The sequence below is a fragment of the Penicillium bovifimosum genome, assembly GCF_028826915.1.
Source record: "Penicillium bovifimosum strain IBT 22155 chromosome Unknown utg000007l_segment0_segment0, whole genome shotgun sequence".
Lineage (NCBI taxonomy): Eukaryota > Fungi > Ascomycota > Eurotiomycetes > Eurotiales > Aspergillaceae > Penicillium > Penicillium bovifimosum.
The window spans coordinates 203,993-228,148 of NW_026622716.1; the positions used below are offsets into that span (position 1 = coordinate 203,993).

Genomic DNA, 24,156 nt, shown 5'->3' on the forward strand with positions numbered 1-24,156 from the left:
CGCCCCCAACACCAGGATTTCAAATTTGCCGAGTCCATCTCACCCTTCCCTGCATATATCCACCATGGCCGGGAAAATGGTCGACGATTCGGTTTATTGCCGGGGTTCGCAATGGTATTCAAGGGCAAGCCCGCTGGTTGAACACTTTTCTATTGCTAGACATGTACCTGCCTGTGTGCCTTCCTTTACAAAATGGGTTTCATCAATATTCAGACACAGGCATCAGATCTAGAGAAGCAGAGGTTGAGGGCCAGTCCCCAAGTTCTCAAATTGCTTGTTCTGATATTACTTGTCCTACTCGTACTCAAAATTTCCGCCAGGCACCGGGCAAACAGAATCACCAACCAGCACGGCAGGAAAATCTGTGAGATTCCTGGAGACGCCCGCGTGTCGAAGTTCGCTTTCAGGTATGGACGTATCCGATATCCGTTTTTAACAGTTGGGGAGGACCCAGCTAAGAAGTGTTCATTAGCCAGCAGCTCTCCGATCACGGCAAGGCTCTCGCCGGAGGCGAGCCGTTCATCATCCGCAATGGCCGAGCAAGAGAGCTGGTGGTAACCAAGCCAGAGCACATCTACGACTTTTACAAGGGTGATACTAGGCGTATGCCTTAAACAGATCCCTTAGAGCGGATAGGGTACTAATACAGGACTCACAGATCATCCTAAGCCACCATATCTGAACATGGGAAAGTACTTTAGCGGGCATGTCACTCCTTTCCGAGTCCCCTTGGCACCTTACGTTTGTCAGTTCGCCGTGGGATATTAACCAGGGTCTCCAGTATTCTCGGCCACGCAGTTGGAGCAATAGCAGGAGAAAGATGGTTGATGATCCGTCGCTATTTCGACCCCGAGTTCTCGTTTCAATCCGCTCGACGAGCGATCCCGCAACTCAGCGCGAGCATCAACCGATGGCTTGATGATCTGCCACTGCAAGCAACAGCAACGAAGAAAGGGTTTGCACTGGAGCTGAAGAAGCCCTGTCGATTTTTGCCGCTCCGGCTTGCGGCGGAGTTTGTGTATGGGGAGGTCTTTGATGATGAGGTAGCGTACCTAACCTTACATCCTCCCTCTATTCCGCTTCAGGTTCATCATTACAATCTCCGGGACATTGGCTGATGGTCGGCTTGGCTGCCGATAGCTTTTCTCTGCCTTATTGGAACTAAATATCCTCCACGAAGTCATCCTGCACGATGTGATCGCCAACAAACGACTGGCGACAAGCCTAGGCTGTTGGTTGGACCGTAATGCGGCCAAACGAATACAAGAATTCCGTTCAAGGTGGAGGGAGTTCAATCTTAGGATTGTCCAGTCTGCTCGGAAGGGATCGCAGGTGTGCCCTACCGAGAAGATATATCGCGGTGTTGAAAGGGGCGATTTGAAACATGAGGAGGTGTGTACAGTCTACCCACAGGATATACAGTTGCGCTGATGTATCCAGTTCCTACACACCCTAGACGAGATCCTCTTCGCCAACGTCGATGTCAGCTCCGCGGTCCTCAACACTCTATTCGAGCATCTAGCTGCCAATACGGCTTTCCAGCAGAAGCTTCGAGGGGAGATTGACGCGCATGTTGGGAGTCGCACCCGCACCCCGGATACCGACACTGACATGGATACCAATACACACACCGAAAAATATCTCTCAAAACAAGATTCACACCTAAACTATGCTGTAATGGAGGCTATGCGCTTGTCACCGGCTTTCGGTCAGTCTATTTCCTTACCTTTTCCCTATTAATAACTCCAGCTCTCTAATCTACTCCTTATGTCGCAGCATTCTCCCTCCCCGAGTGCACTGCTGTCCCAAAAGAGATTGGGGGGTATCGTGTTCCCGCACGATGCCCTGTCGTGATAGACGCCAAACGCCTGAACGCGGACCCAGCTACCTGGGGCAAAGACAGTGATACGTATCGCCCCGAACGGTTTCGGGATATTACGCCCTCAAAATTGCGATACGGGTTTATGCGGTTTGGCGTTGGGGCGGCGAGTGGACGATGTCTCGGGAAGCATTTGGCGGATACGGTGTTCAAGTTGACCTTGCTGGCTGTCCTTGAACGGTACAGTCTCCATTCGGGGCAGGATGAGCCAGAAATCGAAGTGCGATATATGAATCAAAAAGAATGAAACATACCCTAACTCATAGACGGTAAGGGTCGTAGTCGGTCTGTTTCCATTGAGATAGATCTTGCTCCGGCGAGCTCAACGCACTTTTAGGGGTGAGAATGTAATTTTCTCATAGCATTCTCCATGGATATCATCAATCAATCAAGATTCTATTAACTTGATGTAGCCTATCTATTGAAGCAATTAGCCATGCAGGCGCTTCACCAATGAAGCAGGAATCTAGTACCTGAACGCCTGAAGCCCAGGGTAATAGCCTAGATTGAAGGCCTTATTGAATATATCCCCGCTCGACTAAAACTAGTACGTACGACCATTCTCTCCAGGCGCTGAGTTATTGCATCGAATGCTAGAGTGAGGAGTAATATGTTAATGGGACATTGGTTTTTATTGACCAGGTATTGAATCTGTCGCGGCTAGAGCTAAGTCTATTGCATTTATGTCTCCCTGAAGCATTCCACGACGGTTTCAATAGACTTACCTAGCTCTAGCCACGAGAAATTCAATACCTGGTCAAATAAAAAACAATGTCCCATTAACATATTACTATCTTACCATGTTTCCTTCTAATATTGTGATGACACTATCTCGTTAGTCGTTACTGTGTTTCAGACCCCCCAACTCCCTCCATGGAACTCACCCAGGCAGCACCCACCAGGCTATTCCACATAAGCCACACGCCGGTGAGTTAGTAGTTGGGTGACCACCAGCCAATCCTCACTGTTGTATGTTTCTGTTCCATTCTTTTGAAGTTTTGGTTTAAGAAGTGTGATGAAGCCAGGAGATTTCTCACAAGGATTTATTCACTACCTGTGTTGTCGCGATATTCCCACCCGTGGCCAATTGCTTCTTTCTTGGTTTTACGATACCGAAATATCATCGCAAACACACTTGATTCTTCAACTTCCATGGCCGTGAAATATCTTCTTCCGTGGCCGGGCCGGATCCCTGCCGCGGTTTGGTCGGTGCTCGTACAGCTTTTCCGCAAACATTGCTCTGTGGACGCCGTTGAACCCTTCGTTGTCTGTCAGGTCGTCCCAGAATTGGAGGACATCCCTCCACCGTCCCTCCTCAGCATCCCGATTGCCGGACTGGCGCGCATCAATGTGGATTTTAATATGGGTGCATAGGGCTGCCCAAATATTCTTGACATAACGCTGCCCCCCTGAACTGGAGTTGTCGTAGTCCAGATCGTCCTTCACCCAAAAGAAGCACGAAAAGAAGTCTTCCTTCGTGAAGCTGCCGTAGAAGTAGACAGTCATCATTTCCTCATCGTAAATGGAGGAGATAGGGGTTCGGTAATGCTACCGCGAGACTTCCATCAAGTACTCAACCTTGGCCTAAGACAATAAGTTCCCCATTTATTCTTTTGTGTGCTTGTAACTTACTTTCAGCTTGTCCAAGGTCACACTTTTCCAGTTTTTAACGCGGTCGGTTGCCTCACTGACTGCCTTTGTCCACGAATGAGAGGTTTTCTGGAGTCCGGGATATACCTTCTCAACCAACTGGCCTACATTTCTCAGATGCAGTTGGCGTAGGTATGCCCACCTAATCTCTGATTCGAAAGCCTTGGCATCTGGGAGTTCAGTGGCCTCCCATTCATCAGCCCGCGGGTTCTTCAGAGGTGGACTGGGGTAATTGGCATGCCACGGACGCAGACGACGTGTTATGAGGTGGTTGTGATGTTGTCTCTGCTTCAGATGTGGGTTGGACTAATTGGCATGCCACGGATGCAGACGATGTGTTATGAAAAGGTGGTGGGTGAGAATTCATCGGTGTAATCTTAAAGCTAATATTAGTTCTGTTGGACGAAAGTGCTTAAAGTAAATCTGAATACTTACTCTGTCACCACCATTGGCTGGGTTCGCTTGCCACGCTTTTGAACTCTGTGCCATATCTGTAGATATGCATATAGCAAACCAGGGGATGAGAGAAAAGTAAAAGGACTCTGTGTGCAGAGAATCTGAGCTGGTCAATGCTAGAGGCAACTGATAGAAGTAAACAGAGGGATGAGAAGTGGAAGGTTAACAACTGTTGAGTCCAAAGTTAATATATTGGGCAGTTGATCATATGACCTCTGTGTCACTTTGGTATACTCTCACTTTCATATCTGTTGTATGAGATCACATGCTTGGGGCCTTGGTGATCAGGCTTCCCTTTACCTACTTAAAGGCCTGCCTTCTGTACTTAATCAACTCTTTCTCTCTCTCCCACTTGTCCCGATATCACCTCTGTCAAAGACCAACCGCAATCTGTCGCCCTAAGGTCCGAGAATAAATGCAGCATCTGAGCTATACCTTGTCACTGTGAGGCATCAACATACATGCCATCCATATAATTATACAAATATAAGGATCACACGACACCTCGCCTTCTCATCCACCACGGACTCCGTCGATAAGTGACGGTCGATTCCTCCCACGAACCCATTCCTCACACTCGCCACATCCACGCACTCATCTCTTTGCCGGTCGACTTGGTTCCCGGCTCATACGGGGAGATGGCACATACCCCTTCACTGCCAGTACTTCCTTGAAGCGACTGTCAACGCAGCAGCAGCCATCCTGCTGCAGACACTCGCTCATCTTCTTAGTTCTTGGCTCTGAGCTTGAATGGGTCTTTAACAGAATCCACTTTTCCTGCAAACTACAAGCAACCAAGTTTAATGCATTCACGGACGGGGCGCTACGATCAAGCAGAATCAGCGAATGTTGGCGATCCGCGAAGTTAAGAAGCGAGAACGTGAAAGGAACAATTGGCGGATTGCTATGCAAGAGGCTTGTCAAGTTGCTGCATGGCTAAGTTCGTCAGGGAAAGCAGGGGCTTGTGAGGAACCTGTCTTCGCGTGAACTTCTGGACTTCCAGGAGGTTGCCGATAGCCTTTTCGAATCCACCTTCAAGGTCAGTTTCTTCCGCCCCCCCCCCCCAGTCTCGATCATAACTCACCTATGAAAGGCATCGTCTTCCCCACCTACTACCATCTCGTCGTCTTGATCATCTGACATCACCTCCATCATCACTCGCCTCTGACATGCATGATGCATGGGACTCGATGAGCGCGACCGCCCAACCGTTCTTTTTTATTATTTGATGGAACTCTGCAAGCGGGTGCTTTGCGGAGAGGGATACCCCAACTGGCTCAGCAACTCAGGACGACACGAGGACAAATACCCATGTCCCTCTGTCAGCTTCGGCGTCAGCTCCAGGCACGGATGATTGGGGGAATGGATATGGAATTATCTGCTGTCTGCACTTGTTTCTTTCGCAAAATATGCCCTGAGAATATACTATGCATTGGTTCTGATGTGCAACTATTACACTAGAATTGACAATAAAACAAGCTATACCTACGTCTTATACACAGTGCAATCAGACCCCATACCCCCGAATAACTTCATCTCCCAACAGAGGCTCCCTCTCCCTAACATCCACATCACCAGTTTTCCCCCTCTGTAATACAGCAGTCTGCCACGCAACAAACCCAACCAAGCAACCCCCGACACCCGCAACAAGCACCGTAAGCCCAATATTCACAGGCACGGGATTTCCCTTCCAGACTCTCAACGTAAGCGTGTCAAGCCCCGCCTGCGCAAAATTGCCTATCCCGGCAAGACAGATGACAAGTCCATACACCTTCCCGAACGTCGCGAAGCCAAAGACCTTAGCTGCGTAGTCGGATACAGCGGTATAGTAGAAGGGTCTGTATAGTACGAATAGAATGATATTCGCGTATGCGGCGGTAGTACTGTGTGGTGTACACCCTGATACACCGATGAAGGTTGCTGTTACTACCAGGATGCATAGGACGGTTCTTGTTCGGAAGGTATCGAGGAATGTACCCGTGAACGGGACGGAGAGGAGACCGCCTAGTGGGAGGAGGATGTCGAAGGTTTTGTTTATTTTGCTGGCTTCGGCGCTGGAGAGGAGGTATGTATATTGTGTGCGGAGGGTTGCGACGAAGTAGTTTATGCGGAGCATTGTTATGATTGTAAAGGCTGCTAGGAGAATGAACCATGGTGTGCGGAGTTGGGAGAGGGCACTGTGGCCGTGGAGGATGCCGCGGATTTCGTCCTGGCATGATGTTGGAGGTTGTGGATGGGGATGAGATGGAGTTTCTGTGTTGGTGTGAGCGTCGATGTTGGTGTTGAAGATGGTGTTGTCGATGGTAGTTGCGGATACTACCGAGGCTGTGCCATCGTCTAGAAGATCTTGGATATGGCCGACGATATTTTGTCGTTGGAGACGTCTGTTTAGGCGCTGACGCTCGCCCTCGCTGCGGTCCGCGACGGTGTCATCTATGCGGTCGTGGATTTCATCTGCCACTTGTGCTTCGGCTTGTTGGACGAGCTCGCCGGCTGTTTTGTAGGATGTCTTCGGCATTATGAAGATCTGGGCGACGATGATGAAGACTGGTACTATCAGATAGACTGCGAAGAAGTTATTGGTTGAGATGAGGCCCTGGGTGTGTTCGCTCATCAGCCTGAAGAGCAGGAAGAGAGCGCTCGAGGCATCGAAGGCGCCGGTCAGCATAGACAGGATCAGGCCTGATCGTTTGGGAAAGGTGTTTGACAGATGGAAAGACGGAATGAATATGAATGGTCCGCCCAGGGCGAGGAACATGTACCCCGGGATGTATCCGTCGAAGGGCAGCCTGCTGGCTGTGCCGAAGAGTCCTGCTCCTATGGCGAGGCAGATACTGCCGATGATTCCGCCGGCTCGCGGTCCATACGCATCTAGGATTGTTCCTACGGGTAGGGCTGAGACATTGGTTACTACAGCGGCGATAGTGAACATAAGATTTAGCCTGTGCGGTGTTAGCAGGTGTACATTCAACTGGGGGAGAGGAAGGGGATCTACCGAATCTCCTGTCCATAGCAGACATCGACATCTTCGTCCAGCTCGGCCTGGGAGCAGAGATTACGATATACCTTCTCGTGAAGGAGGATCGGCTTGAGAGCTGCAAAGCCGAAGACCACCCCGGCTGCCAGGAAGCAGTATACAACGGCCGTGCATACCTGGGCTGCACAAGTTAGCAATCATTCGGTATCGAATTTGAATTCGCAATGCATACCAATCCTCCTGGCAGCGCTCACTTCATAAGCACCAGTCGTCTCCCCCAGGGTCCGAGAAATTGCCGACTCGTGCACAGTCCGGTCGGCGGATCCCACTGAGCCCGCCCGCCCCCCACGGGTTGGAGAAACCGAGCCGAGCAAGGAGAGCCGATCGTCGGGGCTCTCGTTCCAGGCCGGCCCCGCATACGGGTTGAAATTAAGCCTGGAGGGAAATGAAGAGGCCACGGAGCCCTCGGGCAGATCTTGGTACGAGTCCGAATCTGAATCCTCGGCCCGGTTGGCGGGGTTGCGCTCCCACCCTTCTAGAAAGGAGATACGGTTTAGGGACATTTGGCATTACAGGTCAAGTGTATATTGAGATAGAAGGGAGAGGGGAGTTCATAGATTTTGAGGCTATCTGCGAAGAGCACCAAGATATGAACGAGGACATTGGAGAGGCCAGGTTGAAATGGAGATCAGCCTGTTTTCAGCCTGTTTTGGGGAAATTGCAGATCCGTCGTTATCCAAGGCTGTCATCAGGTGTCAATTATGGCCTGAATAACCAGGCGTCAGGTTTTGAGACTCATCACCTGACTCCCATTCTCACCAACGTGACCAACCATGGAACAAGCGGATGATCACATAATCCGACCCGGGCGACGTCCACGAATGGCTTCAAATCTCAACATTCCGGAGATGCTGCCCCAAACAGGCAGCTCATAAAGAAGAACAACCCCCCACATCTTCATCAAACTCAATTTGACCACGTTTATTCTTTCATGATGTCTCGAATTAAACTTTTATACGAGGGCCAATCTCGGGATTTCAGCTCGAATCACATCTTCGGCTTCGTCTTCCGTCGGCAAGTCCCCAAGATCGACAGGGTTCGATGGGTCCGTACTTTGTCCATGGGTGAATTAGTGAGAAGAACATTGGAATTTAACTCAAAGTGTCTGTTTCATGACTCATGAGAATGGCTCACAACCAATCCTGCGCGTGTGCGTTCTACTGTGTACACAGTATCTGGACGTCACCGACTACGCAGTTAATACATACTGTGTAGTCATGGTGGAAGAGAAATCTGCAAAGACTCTGAGTCTCGAAACCGCCATGTGGCTCTCCGCGGAAGAGGACCGAGCTGAAACTTATTTTTGGCTTTTTACTTCCCGGTACCTTACTACCCGGAGTCCCGGACCACTTTCGGTGAGAATCAAAGGGAAATGAACGAACGAATACGTTAGCAATCCAAGCTTGTTCAACGTCATTGGGTCTTTTTATAATGCCTGACAAACCACAACGGCTTTAAGCCAAATATCCGGGATTAAATGGAGTCCATCCCGTTCTCTGTTTCATCTCATTGGCGGGAAGGAACTGCGAGGTCAAAACGGGAATGGATCTTCAGAAAAGTGGATATATCGCAGAAAGGCAAAAGGGTAAAAGGAAAATATTGAGCCCTATGGCCAAAGAGGAAAATGATGTCCTCGTGAGACAAGATGCAATAGTCTGACTTGGCAGATTGCACTAAGTCTTGTCTTACTCGCGACTGTGTTGTATGTGTACTGTGTACTCCGTACGGAGTATGAGATCTCAAGATCTATTCGATTGGGAACACGACTATCAAAGTTATAACTACGTGGGGGAGTCGGGACTAGGTTGGACTGTGGATTCATCAAATCCCGAGTCCCGAATATGAATCTGCGTTTATTCTCGTTGGTCATCGAGAGAGTCGGATTGAACCAATTCCAGTGCAGTCCCGGTACATTCGAAACCCGCTTCCTTCCTCCTCGACCAATTGTCCTCAATCTTCTCGGACTAAACTCCAAATTCACCGGTTTATATACCCCAACACGTACGCACATCCCGTTGATCTGCCATGGGATCTCCACCCGTATTGGTTTGATATCTTGGAGCCATGGATAACTTTGGTAGCTTGACTGTCGACAGGGCTTATTTATCTACATTGACCCTGGCATATTTGAATCCTTTTCCTTGTTTTGTGATTGTACTTTTGCTGCGTAATGAGGGGATGGTCAGTATTCGTTCGATAACATAAACAATCGTCAACTAATATCTTTTCAGCCTCACGTGTCGTCTGCGCCACCTGAAATGTATGGTCTACAGCATATCTACCATCTCTCTGGTCTTGAACTAACAGAATAGGTGATAAATCCGGCTCAAAATGTCTCCGCTGCCAAAGATCTGGCCGCGAATGTTTGCCGGCCCCCGGCAAATCTGAAGAGGTTTCCTTCAGACATGGTCAGAATCCATCCTTACGAGGAAAGGGGCCCCCGCGATATGGCGAGAGTGATCTTGCGTTCCCGGATGATCAAATCTGGGTGGAGACCTCTTCTCCTGATCGTATGTGCTCGTGTGTCTATCTGTTTTTCAATATACTCACCACCCCGTAGTCGACTTCAGAGATGAAACAGATCAGACGGCAGCTGAATACTATGTTGTCCCCGTACTAAGACAGACGTCCGCTGAAAGATCCTCTTCGGAAGATCGTTCGACGCCTTCATCCTCCACAATGGACTCTTCATTGACACCGAACCTCGTCATCCCTTACGCAGGATCCCAGCTTGGCTCCAGCTCGACTGTTCATTCACCTGCTCCTACGCCAATGAGCCAGCCGAGAGTGCCTAATGTCACCGAAGCTTTTCTCCTGCGACATTTCCAAAAGTACCTTGCGCCTTGGGTGAGCGGACCTGTCTATATCTTCCTTCACGACGAGTGCTGACTGCTAACTGCCCAGCTCGACGCATGCGACCCTAACCGCCATTTCTCGACCTATGTCGTCGAGCGCGCGACTCGCTCCCCGCTGCTACTATACGCCTGTCTAGCTGTCTCAGCCTGTCATCTCTCCCGAACGACAAATACCATTTCCATCGAAGTCGCCCACGCTTACCATGAACGCTGCATCTCAATTATGTTGCCTGTCCTCGACAAACCCGAATTCGAAATTGGCATCGAAATCCTCCTCTCATCAACAGTTATCCTCCGCTTCTTCGAATCTATCTCCTGTGCGTTCTCACCTTCCCCAATCGCCACTACCAAACTAACATTCAAAAAGCTCACAGTCCCCCAAACGACCCCCAACACCACCTCCTCGCCGGCTCTGTCTACATAAGCTCCCACGTCGACAGCGCAATCTCCAGCGGTCTCGCCTCAGCATCTTTCTGGGTCTTCGTGATACAAGATATCCAGTTCGCGTTAACATACCAGAAATGTCTACGACTGACCTTCGCACCCATCGACGACCATCTTCGTCGTTCGTGGCTTGCTAAACCTGTTCTTTCGGACGGTGACTGGACGAACCGCGCGATCTGGATTCTGGCTGAGACAGTGGATCTCTGCTTTAATTCGTCCAGGGAGAGGGTGGAGAAGGAGATTGCTTTGAGGAATCGGATTAACGAGTGGGAGGTTTCGAGACCGGATAGTTTTGCGCCCTTGCATGTTTCGCCGCCGGATCATGCGGCTGGAAAGCCGTTTCCGGTTGTTTGGTTTATGAGTTTGTGGCATGCTACGGCTATTCAGCATATCTGTCTTGCGAAGTCCATGTTGTTGATTCGTGATCTTGAGGTTTATGATCGGAGTATTTTGCATCGAGAGCAGCCTGCTAAATTGAGGGTTTGTTTTTTCGTTTCCTGCTGATCTGCTCTTTGCTAATACTGATTGATGAAGGATCTCACTGACACGCTCAATTTCATGTTCGGCGTGGGGATATCTGCTGACGAGCCTTCGCTGCGGCTTACGGCTTGTCATGCTCTTTTTGCTTGTGGGTCACATCTTGTGCCTTTGATTTTGCTGGATGTTATTGACACTTATATCTTTCTCAGACAGTTCCTGGATCGAGGACCCCGTCGTCCAGAATTTACTCGTTGATCTCCTGCGTCGCACGGAGAGAGAAAATGGGTGGCCGTGGGGGTATTTGCGGCATCAGGTTGTGCAGGCTTGGAGGTTAATGTAATCGATACCCTGTTATAGAATATACATGAGAATTAGCGGCTTATTGGAATCGGCCAGGAATTGGATATCATATACTATAGACCCTGCGACGTGATATCTTGGGGACAACAACGGGTATACCTAAACAAATAGTAGTATACAACAGCCTACAACAACCCAAAATTCCCATCAAAAGAAAGCGGAAACGTAACCAATCCCTCATCCATCAGATTCCCCAACGTGAACCACGAATCCTCATTCAGATCCGTGCTCAACTCCGCCATTCCCATCGGCGGTGCAAGCTGCATCCCACCTGACATATCCAAATACCCACTCTGTGTCCCATATGGTAGATCCGGGTATGTCTGTGAAGCGTCAGATGGATAGGGCTGGTAGTAAGCCCTCGAATCTATCTGGGAGTCAGATTGGAGTGGTGTTGGGCAGGGTAGGCTTGATGACCAGCTTTGGGATGGGTCTGCGAATGATGAGTTGGGTGTTATTTGGTTTGTTGAGCTTGGGCTTGGGTTTGGATTTGTGGGGTATGATGGTATTGAGCGTTGGGAGTTGGTGTTGGTAGCGGTGCGGTGGGCTGGATCGCCCATTGCTACTTCGCTGAGGAAATGGAGTGGTGTCATGCCCGGTGCCATTTGCGTCGGCGTAGACCCGAACCCCGTGTTGGTATCTTGCTTTGCAGGGGCACGGCCAGAGGGTTTCTGCTCGTTTGCAAACACGTCTTTTAGTTCCTTGCCTTGGTCTCCCTGGTCTCGCTTTTTGATGAACCAGTTGCGTAACAGGACGAGGATATTGCCGAACTTTGCTGCTGCGCGGCCGCCATCACGCGCGGCGGCGGTGCGATAGTGCGCTATGACTTTGTCCAGGTAGTGGTCGAGTTGGAGACTTTGCACGTCGAGGATATGGCCGATTTGACTGTCTGGTGACATGAACAGTGAATAGATCTTGATCAGACTGATCACCGGGTATGAGGTACGAGCTATTGACGTCGTAGGCAGTGAGATGAGTCGGTCGATATCAACCGTGCAGATTATGTCGATACTCTGGTGGATGCTGCGGATGGTTGTGTTCAAGGCATCCATGATTGCAACGATTGATGAGCTGTGTAGGCTGTCCTGTGGGGAAGAGTGGTTGACGGTGTTGTAATCCACACTCATTGCTGATTCATGCACAAAGAGATTCAGGACATGTTCTGTCTGAATCAGAGGCTCTGGGAATGGGTTAGCAGCAGATCAAGTACCTCCCCCAGACCCAGGGCTCACCAGTATAAACGTCTCGGGGCACTTCTTCTTTCCACTGTGCCAGTTTACCCTCCAGGGCTTTGATGCTATACCACATTTTACTCTCGGCGAAGGTGGCTACAGACCCAGCAACATCTGTATATAGCTGCCGGCCGGCGTCCTCCATTATGCGTGCCAGCTTTGCCCACCATTTCAATGTACGGTCCGAAGGGAGAGCATCTGCGTGAATCTCCAAAATCTCGAGGCTTTCGTCCATGTATGGCTGCCATGTGACCAGATGTATTCTCCTCAAAGCCGCCACCGTCCTGTCAAAATTAGCCACAGCTCCAGAGAGACACTCGAATAAGACTCACTGTACAGATAGATAATAACATCCCACCCAAGTCCGCCTCGCCTCCGGTCCATCCGGATCAAACGCCGGGTCAAGCGGCTTTTTAGAAATAAGTTCACGGAGCATATTCAAAGTCCGTCTGTCCTCCGATACACGACGATTCAACCCAAGATCCATTGCCATGATGACAGCCATGTGCGTCAAAGAATAGTACTTGAGCTCTTCGAAATTATCGGGCGGCAAATACCAGATTGAACAAACCAATATAGTCTGAACCAGCTCAAGGGACTTATGCCCTTTGATAACAGCCTGCTCGGCAATCTGACGGTATGTTTCATTCACAAGGATAGGCTGTGCATCGGAATTGAAAGCGCCAACAGCAGCAGCGACAATCGCAAGAAATAAGTACGGTTTATTGCGCCGTACCTCGCCCATCGTCGTTCCCGGCGGAAACACAACAAAAGGTAATTCCGGTGCCATTTTCTGCACATACCGGTCAAACGCTGCGCTCGCAGTCTTGAGATCTATAATTCCCCGGTCTATCATATCAGCAAACTCATTGCCAGCCTCGCGGTTGACGGCCGGCGCAGAGGCACCGACACCAGCTTTACGCAACTTCGACGCCTGGGGAATCTGTTCCGCAGACGGACTACCCGGTCGCGAATACCGCGGCGCTAGCAAACCAGACGAATCCTGTTCGTCAGAGCGTCGTCGTTTATTACCAGCGATCTTCTGCTCCCCGCCCATCCACCTCCGCCCAGTCTGCTCATCATGCTTCGGCGAGGGCGGCTGTCCAGACACTCCACTAAACAGAGCAGGGGAATTCGACACCTGCAACGACGCTGTCAACGCATCTATCTTCCGCTCCAACTCCGCGACCCGCGTGTCGGTTTTCTTTGCCCGCTTGCGCGTCGGCGCAGTCACTACACACGTCCGTCGCGCCTTGGCGCACCGCTTGCATGAGCCTTCTGGGTGTGCCGGGTCCGGGTCACAGCGGACTTTGAGCTGTCGGCAGGGCTCGCAGGCTCGTGGACGCTTGGCGTCACCGGGTGGGTCGTTCGGATCGCGTTGGACGTCGGGATTCGGCCCGAATGACGGGTGCGGCGCCTCGTGCATATCTCGGATCTGATAAGGATTGAGGGAGTTGTGGGATGGTGGTTCTGGGTACTCTGGGCCTGTGGCCATTGTCGGTCGGGTCGGCGTGTACAATCGCCGTGGGGATCCGGTTTTGGCGTGCAACTGTGGATCGATGCCTATGCAGTGCGGGGGGTTTTCTGTGCTGACGCGGAGACCAGCTCACTGTTACACATTAGCATCATTGTCTCTATGGATTTGATCATTGGCGGTCGCTGCTTGCGCTGTAGACAGCTTGAGACGGCTTTTTGGGCTGCGGAGGAAGTGCACGGGGAACGGCGATCGCAAACACCGATCACCGATGTGGAGGATCAAGGCTCTGTGCGGCGGAATGGCGTCTATCAAACAAGGGGGACAAATAGTACTGTCACTACTGTGTAAAGCAAGGCTCACCTTTCTCCAGCAACACTGTGCCGTCTGATGCAGATGCTCTAAGCTTGGGGCTAAAGTGAAGATGTTTTAGGTTCTTACGTTCTCGAGTTCTAGCGCATGCACGTGACTGCCAGAGCATAGAGCTTACTGATAGATCTAAAGAGGATACAAGGTGAACTGCAATTACACTGGATTGATCGATTACTGCTCGAATGACCAGGACTCTCATGGACAAGTCCCGGCCCCTAAAGAAATACAAGAGGCAAAAGAGTCAACCCAATGAAAGAGGGGAGAGGATTCATTAAGAATAAGATTCACGTGAGAATTCACGTGAGATAATTGCCCTCTCTAGGAGAGCTTGTGCACAGGGCACTCCCTCTTCACCTCGAACCACTCCACAATGCAATGCTTGTGGAATTTGCACAAGCACTCGAGACGTGCCAAGGTCTGTCCAACCTCGTACTCCTCCATGCAGATTGTGCATTCAGCTGCCTGGCCGTCCTGTCCAAGGCAGTCCTTCTCCGTAGCCACAAAAGGAAGCATGTGGGTTACGGAGGGCGCTTGGAGTGGCAGAGCGCCTTGCGCATCTGATGATTGGGCCGAGGCGGCTGGATTCAGGTATCCCTCAATGCAATCCCGGATGTGGGCTTGGCGATATTCGAGGGTATGCTCGGAAGTCAACGGCGGGAACTGGCGCCGACATACTGGGCAGAACTCTCCTTCATCCGGGGCAGGTCGGGAGGGGGTTGGAGGAGGATGGTGGGCGGAGGGGAGAGAGGGGGTTTGAGGAGGATGGTGGGCGGGGGGGCGAGATGGGGGTCCAGAGGGGGTTTGGGAGGGGGTTTCGGCGGGAACCTCACGGTTGGGCACGGAGCGTCGCCGGCCAAACATGCCGGTCAAGGAGGCAAACCTGCGGCGCGACATGTCGTCGAGGAATTCGGGACGATCAGGCGCGCCCAGGGTGTGTCGTTCCTGACGAGCTTCGTGGGTTTGGTTTAGAGCCTGCACAGTTCCGTGTCAATGGAAGGTCAACTGTAAAACCCAAAAGAAAGCTTACCGATGAGACTCGATAGGTATTATTCGCTGGTGAAGAAAGAGAATGTGTAGATCGATGGGCGTTTGGTCGCACGTGAGTGAATCCCAGGGGATTAGGATTGGGGTCTGGCACACACGGATTGCAAAGTCGAACCTCTTCGCCTCCTCCAAGAGCAGGGTTGGCCGTTAACGAAGAAGAAGGAATAAGGTCATCGGCTGTAAGATCGACCACAGGTGGAGAGCGAGGAAGAGTAATCGGCGAAGATTCAAGGTCAACAAACTCAGGAGGGCGGACAATATATTGCCTAGGTATCGTGATCCGATGCGGGGAACACGCTGCGCAGACAACCCTCCCACACTTTCGACAGTGGTGCTTCCTGTGCCAGAAGTTAAACACCGTCCCACAGATTGGGCATTCGGATACCTCCGAGTCTGCCTGCCATCTAGGGGCAGCCATGACCCGAAACTGTGGGGTCACGCTGTCCTGGATGGACGAAACGGAGCGTGGTTGATTAATCCACGGCAGGTTTGTTTGTCGAGCATTACGCGAGGCCCGTTCGCCAGAAGTAGAAGAACGAGCCGGCACTGGAGGGGAGGTAGAGAGGTCTATCGCCGTTGCAAATGACGACCCGGGGACTGCAGAAATAGAGGTCCTTGTGCGGGACGAGGGCAGCACCGACGAGATAGACCTATGCGGCAAGACGCTCCTGGAAGCTCCTCCATCGTCTGGGACCGGTCCTGCCGTGTCTCCAAATCGTTCCAGTTGCCTCGCATCTTCGCTGGTAGTGGTCAAACGTCGTTTTCGTTCTGAGCCCGGGCGAAAAGAAGAGGGTCCCTGTCTAGGGCTACCTCCATCAGAACTCGGAGACTGTATTATGCCATGTGCTGCTGGTCTTTCGCTTGGTGTGCCCGGCACCATCGACGGCGGGCTGGATCCAGCCATTATTATCGTTGCAAGGTCGGGTATCGGAGATCTCGCCCGACGCAGGTACCCAGATCGATCTCGATCCTCAGGTCACAGAAGCACATGAGCCCAGTGGCGATGGATAAGGATGGTGGGGATATCGATAACGGGGATATCGAAAAGATGCGCGTATCGGAGGACAGTCCCCTCGTACAATCTAGGGCTCAGTTTCAATGACGTTGACGCTTTTTGCCGAAGATTGCATCCAGGATTGAGAGGATGATGCTGATCATAAGGCCAAGGCTGATCTGATCCCCGGATGGGGGTGATAGATGAGGCTGAGAATATCGTAGCCCTCTTGATGAGCGCTAATAGCACAATGGTACCAGCACGGCCGATGACAATAGCATCAAATCAACCAGCAAGTGAACACACGTCACTCGATTCACAAGAGAAAAGAGAGATGAATGATGACAGGAGATGTTTGGCTCTGATACGGACCGTTATCGTTAAGGCCCAGGCGGTGAGGGCGGTGGCGATTGCTGTTATCGGGCGGTGGAGAGGGCGGTGTAACGGGCGGTGTATCGGGCCGATCTGCCCTGTCATCGGCCCTCGGTCTGATTGCTATTTGCTGTGGTTCTCGAGTCATTTGGGGGTTGCCATTCGGGTTTCCCCTTGCCGGAGGATTATAGACCAGTGGCAAAATGCAAATGATACCATTTAACCAAATCGTGACGGTGCTCTACATAGATAAGCGGGTTATATGCGTCAATGTCTAGAGATCAAGGTCTCCATGCGCAGAACCATGGCAGGAGGACCCCTGCATGACGCAGAATGAAGCAAACGGTCCTTCTATCAACCAGAGAACACTAGACGGGCTTATACAAACACAATATACAAGGGTCATGGTGAGGCTAGATCGATCATGTCTTAACCCGAGGCCTCAATAGTCAAGTCTCCTACTCGTCAATCGAAGTCCTTGTAAACTTCGGGATTAGTACAGGAACTCAAAGAAGCCCAGAAAGGGCCAAAAGCTAGTGCTCATTAAGTGTGATCTCGGTATTATGATGTCCAAGTGGTTAATACAGGAAGAGCGAAAAGGAGAAACAGAAAGAAGCAAGGCCTCCAGAACAACACAGCATGTGGCTTGATTTCAGCAACAGCCAGGAGAATAAGATAAACCCATATTCCAATCCCAGAAGTGTACCTTGGGGTGGAGATGTAACGCCATCGCAGCAATTTTAGGCAGAGAGATCGAGCAACGGACAGACAAGCATAAAGGAAATTCGTGATTTGCATCAGTGCGCCAGGTATTTCAGAGAGGAAGTGACGGTGATATCAGGGGAGATAGGTAGTAGATCGATAGAGAGGATGAGAAAAGAAAAAGAATAAGAAGGATATACTGGTCCAAAATACATGAGGGGACCTTTTGTCTTCTAGCGTTCGTGCTCGCCCTGTGCAGCTTCATCAACAAGTTCTGCTGAGCTTCCGTTGAATGACGGCTCGTCTGGACTCGCTTCGTGAATCTGGTCATGTGCGCGGCGTTGAGGTACATAACCCATGCTCGAGGGCCGGTCAGTTCGAGGGCCCATCTGCCCAGCGCTCGAGGCATTCGACCTTGACCTTGTAGTGGAGCTCATGGATAGTCCTCGTTCTCTGGACGGTGAGCTGCCGCCGCTGAAAGGCAGGCGAGCGGCCATGGAGCCTTCCGGCTGGAGATAATTCTCAGAGTAAGAGGAATTCTGCCCTACGCTGGAGTCATGCGACAGGGTCTCCGTCACAACTGGCAGTCCAGCCGCAGTTCCCCTTATATCTTGATCACCGGGCGCCCGCGATTGACGCGAGCCACTCCGACTGGGCAACTCGATGCCCCCGCCGACTGACGTATTGAGTGGTGGCAGTACTGGTGGGCGTGTTCCGCTTGACCGCCCGTTGTCTTGCTCGCCATCTGAATCTTGATAAGGGATATCGGCAGTAGAGACATTGCGAGAGTGGCTGGCAGAGGCTGTGCCTGGCTCATCCTGATATTGCTCATTATATTCGGCCCCTGGCGGGAATAAGCCTGGGGGAGGTGCACGAGCGCTTCGGACAACCTCAAATCCTTTGGCTTTGTCCTTGGTCTTCCCTCGAAGCAAGCCTCTGAACCAGCCCGTCGCAGAAGAGACTGGTCCTGTGGGGTCGGCTGGGCCAGTTTTCAACTTTCGAGTACCGCTGTGGGAAAGTGGTGGGCCTCGGACACCGTAGTAGAAATCAACCTCACGAACGGCATAGTCCTTTGGCTGGCGTGGGGTATCGAGCTCCATGTCATCCTTGGGCGCTGCTAGGTATGCTGGGACTGGTGTGGCCCGGCCAGACGGCCCATCTCCCAGGTCATCTTCGGTATTGATGGCTCGGCGGCTTGCTTTGGATTTCAAGAAGCCCCTTGATGGGCTCTTCCCCTTCTCGAACGAGATACTCCCCTGGGGCGTTCTCCGCCCAGGACGAGGTGGTCGATAGTAAGGATCGCGGGGGTGGGACATCGTAGCACTGCTAGGCGAGTTAGGGAAGCCAGAGAAGCCGGCTCCTTGGTAGGCCGTTGAGGTGGGCGTTGGGAATCCTCCACTGGCTGCACGACTGTGAGTGCCGCCTTGAGAACTGGCATAGTCGTAAACAGCGCTGGCCCTGCCATCACTAGCTCCGGCACGGTTCAGAAGTAGACCAGAGCTTCCAGAGAAACTGCGGGGTCGCAATCCATCAAATTGAGAAGACATACGATCGTCAACGTGAGCAAGCATTGCAGCCTCGGATCCTAAACTTTGACGAGTAAGATCACGTCGCGGGGAGCGCCTGGAAAGCTGACGCATGCCAAACACCTTGGCCAGTCCACCACGAGTCGCACCGCCAGCACCACCAGCACCGCCCACACCAGCCAGTCTTGCCGAAACCTCGATCAGAGTTTGCATCGCGTTGAGGAAGAATCCGAAGATAAGCACCATAGCGTGTAGCACAAGAATCAAGTAGCCGATCCAGCCTCGTGCCGCGTCGGACACTGTTAATGACGGAACAAACACCACGCTCAGGATGACCGTCAAGAACCGCACAGTTGAGAATATGCACTGATACAAGTTCATGTGAGTTGGTCCCGGGAAAGGTCGGAAAGCCAGCAGCGAGAGTACGGCAACAACTTCGCAGATGGCCAGCATCACCACTTGGGCGATGCCAGATGGTTGCAGCGCACCAATGGCAATCCCTCGGGCGACGTTCAGAACGATTGGCACGATGCCAAAAGCCGCTGCGTCATCGCAGTATGTGTTGTAGAGTGGCCCATACAATAACACCGTAGGCAGGTCATCGAACAGGTGAGACTTAGGCCGAGTGGAAATGATCACATGAATAGCCCAAATGGAGTAACACGCGATGCCCACAAGTACCAATGCTGCCAATGCAACAAAATAAGCAGCCGATTGGCGAGCAAGAACCAGCTGAAAGAAGGAAAGCGAAACGATAGGCAAGAGAAGAAAGTTGAACACGATTCGAATAATGTTGCCCAGGGTGAACGGCATGTTTCTAGCGCGCAAGTCCTGGACCGTGTTGTTTGCCCATTCACGATACAGCCATCGGATTGCAAAGAACACCTGGAACAGCACAGTCACACAGGCCAGGATTACCAGTACCCATACCATCATGCCTGGCCAGATATCTCGGGACGAAGCCATTCCAATCAGGTGGGTCAATCGGTCGAGACCATGAGTACCTTCGATGGCATATACACCATCGACGACAGGATCGCGGCCGGCTCCAGGCCCAACAAAACTATGGTTGAACATGAGGGTTGACCATGCTCCCTGGCTCACCGCAGGCTGGTAGAACCCGGGATAGTTCAACGAAAGAGCGCCGGTCAGCACCACGAATTGCAGGTACTGCAGGCAGTCCGCAAACCCGGGGGTGACCAGGCGGAGGACATCCTCGTCACGGCCGTAGTTGCTTGTCCATCGAAATAGATCTGTTGTTCCCCACGGACTATACATGGCGGCAGAGATGGTCGCAATACCTACCAGTAACAGAATCACCAGAGGGACAAAGGCGAGCGCATTCTTGAGGGACGTTCCGAAGTCTGGTGTAACTTCCACTGAGATACAGCCGAGCGGAAGCGCCGATATATCCCCAGAGCGTATGGTCATCAGCGGGACGATGGTACCAAAGCGGTAAGTCGAGAGCATATCATGTTGAACGGAGAAGGCTCGTAAAGTGTCCAATTGACTCCTGCGAAAGAGAAGAGATCAGTATGAGCATGAGCGAAGGGGATGTTCATAATAGCTCACAGATTGTAATTGAAGACGGGTGCCAACGGGAAGTCACCCTGAATAATCGAATCATGAAATCGAGACGCATTATTGAATGGTGAGAAGCTAAGCACGTCGAATTCTGTGAATAGCGTGCTGTATTTGTTGTTTGTGCTGCTCAGATCTTCGATCTTTCCATCAGTCCAATTGGGATTCGTCCAGACCGGGTCGTCCGCCGCCGGATATTGTTTGGCTCGAGACACGGTGCCCGACACATTGCCATAGACAGTCACGACGAGCGGATGTAAAGAGCTGGTAGAGCCGAAATGGACGGACACGTTGGTCGGAACAAATTGTAGTTGTAGGGGATCAGACTCGAGGATTGATTCTGACAGACAATTCTCAAAGTCTAATAGGACAGCAGCGGCCGGCGATGCAAAGGTCACTATGCAAATTAGTGCGATCCACCACATCAAGCTCCATGGTGCTCGTCGACGTTTTGAAGTGTCGCGCCACGCTCGTCCCTGTGAACCGTGTAATCCGCTGCATCGTGACCATCCAAGTCGTTTCCGTCGAGGGGACAATGTGGACCCATCCAGCTCGATCTCCGCTGAGTCGTACATGTCCGCTTCGGGCATCCGGGATGACCTCCTCGGGGAGGTCAGCCCCCGGTGTAGATGATCGAATCCACGTTGCGTTGCCAATTTGGTGTCAGGGTATCGTCCGCCGTGAGCCCTAGGGTCGATTGTCACTCGAGGTCGATGGGAATCTGAGCGCAGGGTATGGACCAAGGATGGTGGTTCGCGTAATGGGGGTTGGGGGGTTTCGAAGTTATGCCGGTGCCTGGAAATACGTCGGACTGCGTAAATCGATCGCTAATTCGCTAAACGCGGCAGAAACCGGGGGAAGGATCAAAAGTCAGAGTAAAGCACACGCAAAAGTGCAAAAGCGACTTTTTTTCGGTGGGTTGATCTGTTGTTGTTGCTGCGCCTTGTTTGGTCTGGCCCCCCAGTGGAGTTTGGCTGACTACTCGACTACATAATGCGCTAATAATAGGAACTACGTGGATCAAAACAACTGTTTCTGATCTTCAACCTCTTGTCTCTCTGCTACTTATACATTAACAGACGGGCTTTACTATGCCTCTGCCAGACTGCCAGTCTGCCAGACAGTCTACATCATGAACTCATATCGCCTACCACACATGGGCTTTGAAGTATACTGCATAGCTACACCGTGCTGAGAATAGGCCTCTTGTTCGCCATGCATGACCCCAGCTCTGTCTCAGCCGATCCTAAATAATCGCCGGATTGTCTCACTTGCGATCGATGACACTGACTTCACTCGAAAAAGAATTAAGAAGCGAAAGAGAACAACAACTGCGATAAGAAGCCATTCAAAGGGAAGTTTGGGGAAGTGAATCAACCTTCAAGGTTATTGATCTTGCTCTTCTTCGATGTTCTCTCTTCGTCCATTGCTTCTTAATTGACGTCAACAACTAGATGCCTTTTGCCCACTTCGCTCTCTCGGAGCTCTGATCTCCGGCCTGAAGAAGACTTGAAGAAGCTCGACGCATTGTCTACCTGAGAATAGAATAATGTGACCTAGCACACTCAGAATCCCATTGCGTGGACATAGTTGAGTGGATCCCAGTGTGATGTGACCAATCTTCCAGTTATTACATAGTCTTGGGACTGTAGGGCTGAGACTTGACAGTTTGTGGCTTGCTGCAAGACCTCACAATCATCACAGGTAAGACAATGGAGCCCTGATAATACCTGTACTTCACAGTACAGGACGGCGAGCAATGGGAGCCGTCTGGCGCCCCGCTTGCTGTCCGTCCGAATAGCACACAGAGTATGGGACCTGCTAGTCGCCTTGATTTGGGAAAACTCAGGAAGAGCCCACTTCTGCATCCATTCGCAATTCAAGAGTTCCTGCGCAGTTGGTCTTTCCTCAGGGTTAAATGCAAGCATAGCCTTCAACATCTTGAACAAAGCAACCTTCTCAATCTCATCCATCTCCTCCGTCCTATACTTCTGCCTTGGCTCCCGCACCGACTCGCTAAATCTCTGCTCCAATGACGGGGCGTATGTCTCAATTTTCTTTTCCCCATCCTCGTTGAACCAATCTGCACGAGCATCCCACTCCTGCCACCACGGCGCTGGCAGCTTTCCAAGGCAGCCAACGTGTGCTTTTATTACCATGTCGTCTGACGGATTGTATACCTCAAAAAGCGGGCTTTGGGCTATAATGACCCGAATCGTACACGCAAGCATCCAGATATCGACAGGAAAAGAAAGTGACTTTCCCTGTTCGAAGAAGATCTCTGGTGGAGTCCAAATTCGTGGTGCATTGGAGTAAGGCCGCGACGTAGTAGCTGGCATGAAAGACCCGCCGAAATCAGTCAGAATAAATTGAGCTTCTGATAAGTCAACAAGCTCACTGTCCTTTCCTAGCCAGATAGGCACAAGACCCTTTTCAGGGACCCCCTCGGGAAGCTGACCCTGATCTAGACGTTCAACCGGCTCGTATCGAGGTGATCCATACTTTTCGTAAAGCTGTTCCGGCGCAAGAGAATCCATACTTCCAGGTAGACGAATTAAGACGTTGCCATCGTGCAAGTCTGCAGTGATCCATCTCATTAGACATCCGGCACATAAAAGGAGAAGAAAGATTGGATCACCACTAGAGGGTAACTTACCACCGTGAACGATACCCTGGGAATGTAGGAATGCCACTGCCTGGACAAGTTGGACAGCCATAACCCTAGCTACAGGCAGCCGAAAGAGGTGAATATAGGAGGAATCTTTAGCTTCTCCCAGATTCATCATTCCTATTTCAGTGACATGGCAATGGTGTACGCCATTAGGCCCAGAAACAGAAAAGCCATCGAATATTGACGGGATGTATGCTGCCCCGGGATGAGCCTTTCCTTCCAACCCTGTGTGATTTAACCGGCGTAGGATATCGGTTTCTCGCGTCCCAGTAGAATCACATGTTGCGACCGGTATCTTTATAGCGACATATCTTCCGACTTCCTGGTTTCTTGCCAGCCAAATCGTCGAGTATGAACCGTAACCAAGCTTATGGATGATAGAATATTTACCACCCAGCTGCTCTCCGACATTTACCGGATGGTATCCTCCCGGGCAATACCGTTCGAGCTGCTCAACTTCATCAATTGGCATGTATTGGATTTGGAGCCGTGTATAATGATTCTCCCCGGCGGCTTTTGATTCCATCCTGCCGGTGAGAGATGTATATGATTTCGAACCTAGTGTGGTGCAGTTAGGGTGGAAGGCTAACTTCATGAGATGCGAAGACCTGGTCAAGAAGAGCCTGGGACGGTAAAGGCAGGAAGACATAGTTCTCCACGGTGAATTGATTGTATGTTGAGTTATTCGTGCAGGACTTGAGATTTGCCAACCTCCTTAATTGCTGAGCGGTTTGGCAAACATCGATATTTGGCGGTGCGTGGACATAACTCATAAGTGCAGGGCACCTCCAATGCGCCGCTGGAGCCCCGACCCCGGATCTACGAGTTACCCGTAGCCCTAGGCGAGGGGATATGTATGAACACCTGGTCTGACAAGCCAATTTTAATCCAATGCGGGGGTCCGAGCTAGCACATAGTTATGCATCGATCTCTTCTGCACACACTGCCTCTTCTTCACACACTGCAGATCAAAATTTTACGAGAGATTTCTGATCAGAGATATTTGGAAGATCTGTCGGTGAGGAAA

The 24,156-nt window shown here is 51.2% G+C and overlaps 8 protein-coding genes across 8 annotated transcripts; 2 read left to right on the forward strand and 6 right to left on the reverse strand.

The window, feature by feature from the left end:
- Positions 1-192: 192 nt before the first annotated feature.
- Positions 193-2,126, forward strand: N7515_009006 (cytochrome P450; the record flags this gene model as incomplete). Its single annotated transcript, XM_056669750.1, has 7 exons — positions 193-407; positions 473-603; positions 659-745; positions 799-1,085; positions 1,141-1,392; positions 1,441-1,708; positions 1,777-2,126. 7 exons carry the CDS (start codon positions 193-195, stop codon positions 2,124-2,126), a joined length of 1,590 nt encoding a protein of 529 aa, XP_056517549.1.
- Positions 2,127-3,022: 896 nt separating this feature from the next.
- N7515_009007 (uncharacterized protein) lies at positions 3,023-3,388 on the reverse strand (the record flags this gene model as incomplete). Its single annotated transcript, XM_056669751.1, has 1 exon — positions 3,023-3,388. One exon carries the CDS (start codon positions 3,386-3,388, stop codon positions 3,023-3,025), a length of 366 nt encoding a protein of 121 aa, XP_056517550.1.
- Positions 3,389-5,492: 2,104 nt separating this feature from the next.
- N7515_009008 (putative MFS transporter Fmp42) lies at positions 5,493-7,525 on the reverse strand (the record flags this gene model as incomplete). The annotated part of the gene is made up of 3 exons (XM_056669752.1): positions 5,493-6,927; positions 6,981-7,143; positions 7,195-7,525. The coding sequence occupies 3 exons, from the start codon at positions 7,523-7,525 to the stop codon at positions 5,493-5,495; spliced, it is 1,929 nt and encodes a 642-aa protein (XP_056517551.1).
- Positions 7,526-9,192: 1,667 nt separating this feature from the next.
- N7515_009009 (Zn(II)2Cys6 transcription factor) lies at positions 9,193-11,141 on the forward strand (the record flags this gene model as incomplete). Its single annotated transcript, XM_056669753.1, has 8 exons — positions 9,193-9,203; positions 9,254-9,282; positions 9,335-9,532; positions 9,583-9,869; positions 9,927-10,194; positions 10,245-10,801; positions 10,856-10,949; positions 11,011-11,141. The coding sequence occupies 8 exons, from the start codon at positions 9,193-9,195 to the stop codon at positions 11,139-11,141; spliced, it is 1,575 nt and encodes a 524-aa protein (XP_056517552.1).
- A 145-nt stretch (positions 11,142-11,286) lies between these two features.
- Positions 11,287-14,043, reverse strand: N7515_009010 (putative C6 transcription factor (War1); the record flags this gene model as incomplete). Its single annotated transcript, XM_056669754.1, has 4 exons — positions 11,287-12,341; positions 12,394-12,677; positions 12,726-13,956; positions 14,004-14,043. The coding sequence occupies 4 exons, from the start codon at positions 14,041-14,043 to the stop codon at positions 11,287-11,289; spliced, it is 2,610 nt and encodes an 869-aa protein (XP_056517553.1).
- A 514-nt stretch (positions 14,044-14,557) lies between these two features.
- Positions 14,558-16,187, reverse strand: N7515_009011 (phosphatidylinositol-3-phosphate-binding ubiquitin-protein ligase; the record flags this gene model as incomplete). Its single annotated transcript, XM_056669755.1, has 2 exons — positions 14,558-15,211; positions 15,267-16,187. The coding sequence occupies 2 exons, from the start codon at positions 16,185-16,187 to the stop codon at positions 14,558-14,560; spliced, it is 1,575 nt and encodes a 524-aa protein (XP_056517554.1).
- A 1,397-nt stretch (positions 16,188-17,584) lies between these two features.
- N7515_009012 (uncharacterized protein) lies at positions 17,585-21,048 on the reverse strand (the record flags this gene model as incomplete). Its single annotated transcript, XM_056669756.1, has 2 exons — positions 17,585-20,390; positions 20,450-21,048. 2 exons carry the CDS (start codon positions 21,046-21,048, stop codon positions 17,585-17,587), a joined length of 3,405 nt encoding a protein of 1,134 aa, XP_056517555.1.
- Positions 21,049-22,023: 975 nt separating this feature from the next.
- On the reverse strand, positions 22,024-23,601 carry N7515_009013 (kinase-like domain-containing protein; the record flags this gene model as incomplete). Its single annotated transcript, XM_056669757.1, has 1 exon — positions 22,024-23,601. One exon carries the CDS (start codon positions 23,599-23,601, stop codon positions 22,024-22,026), a length of 1,578 nt encoding a protein of 525 aa, XP_056517556.1.
- Between the last annotated feature and the right edge of the window lie 555 nt (positions 23,602-24,156).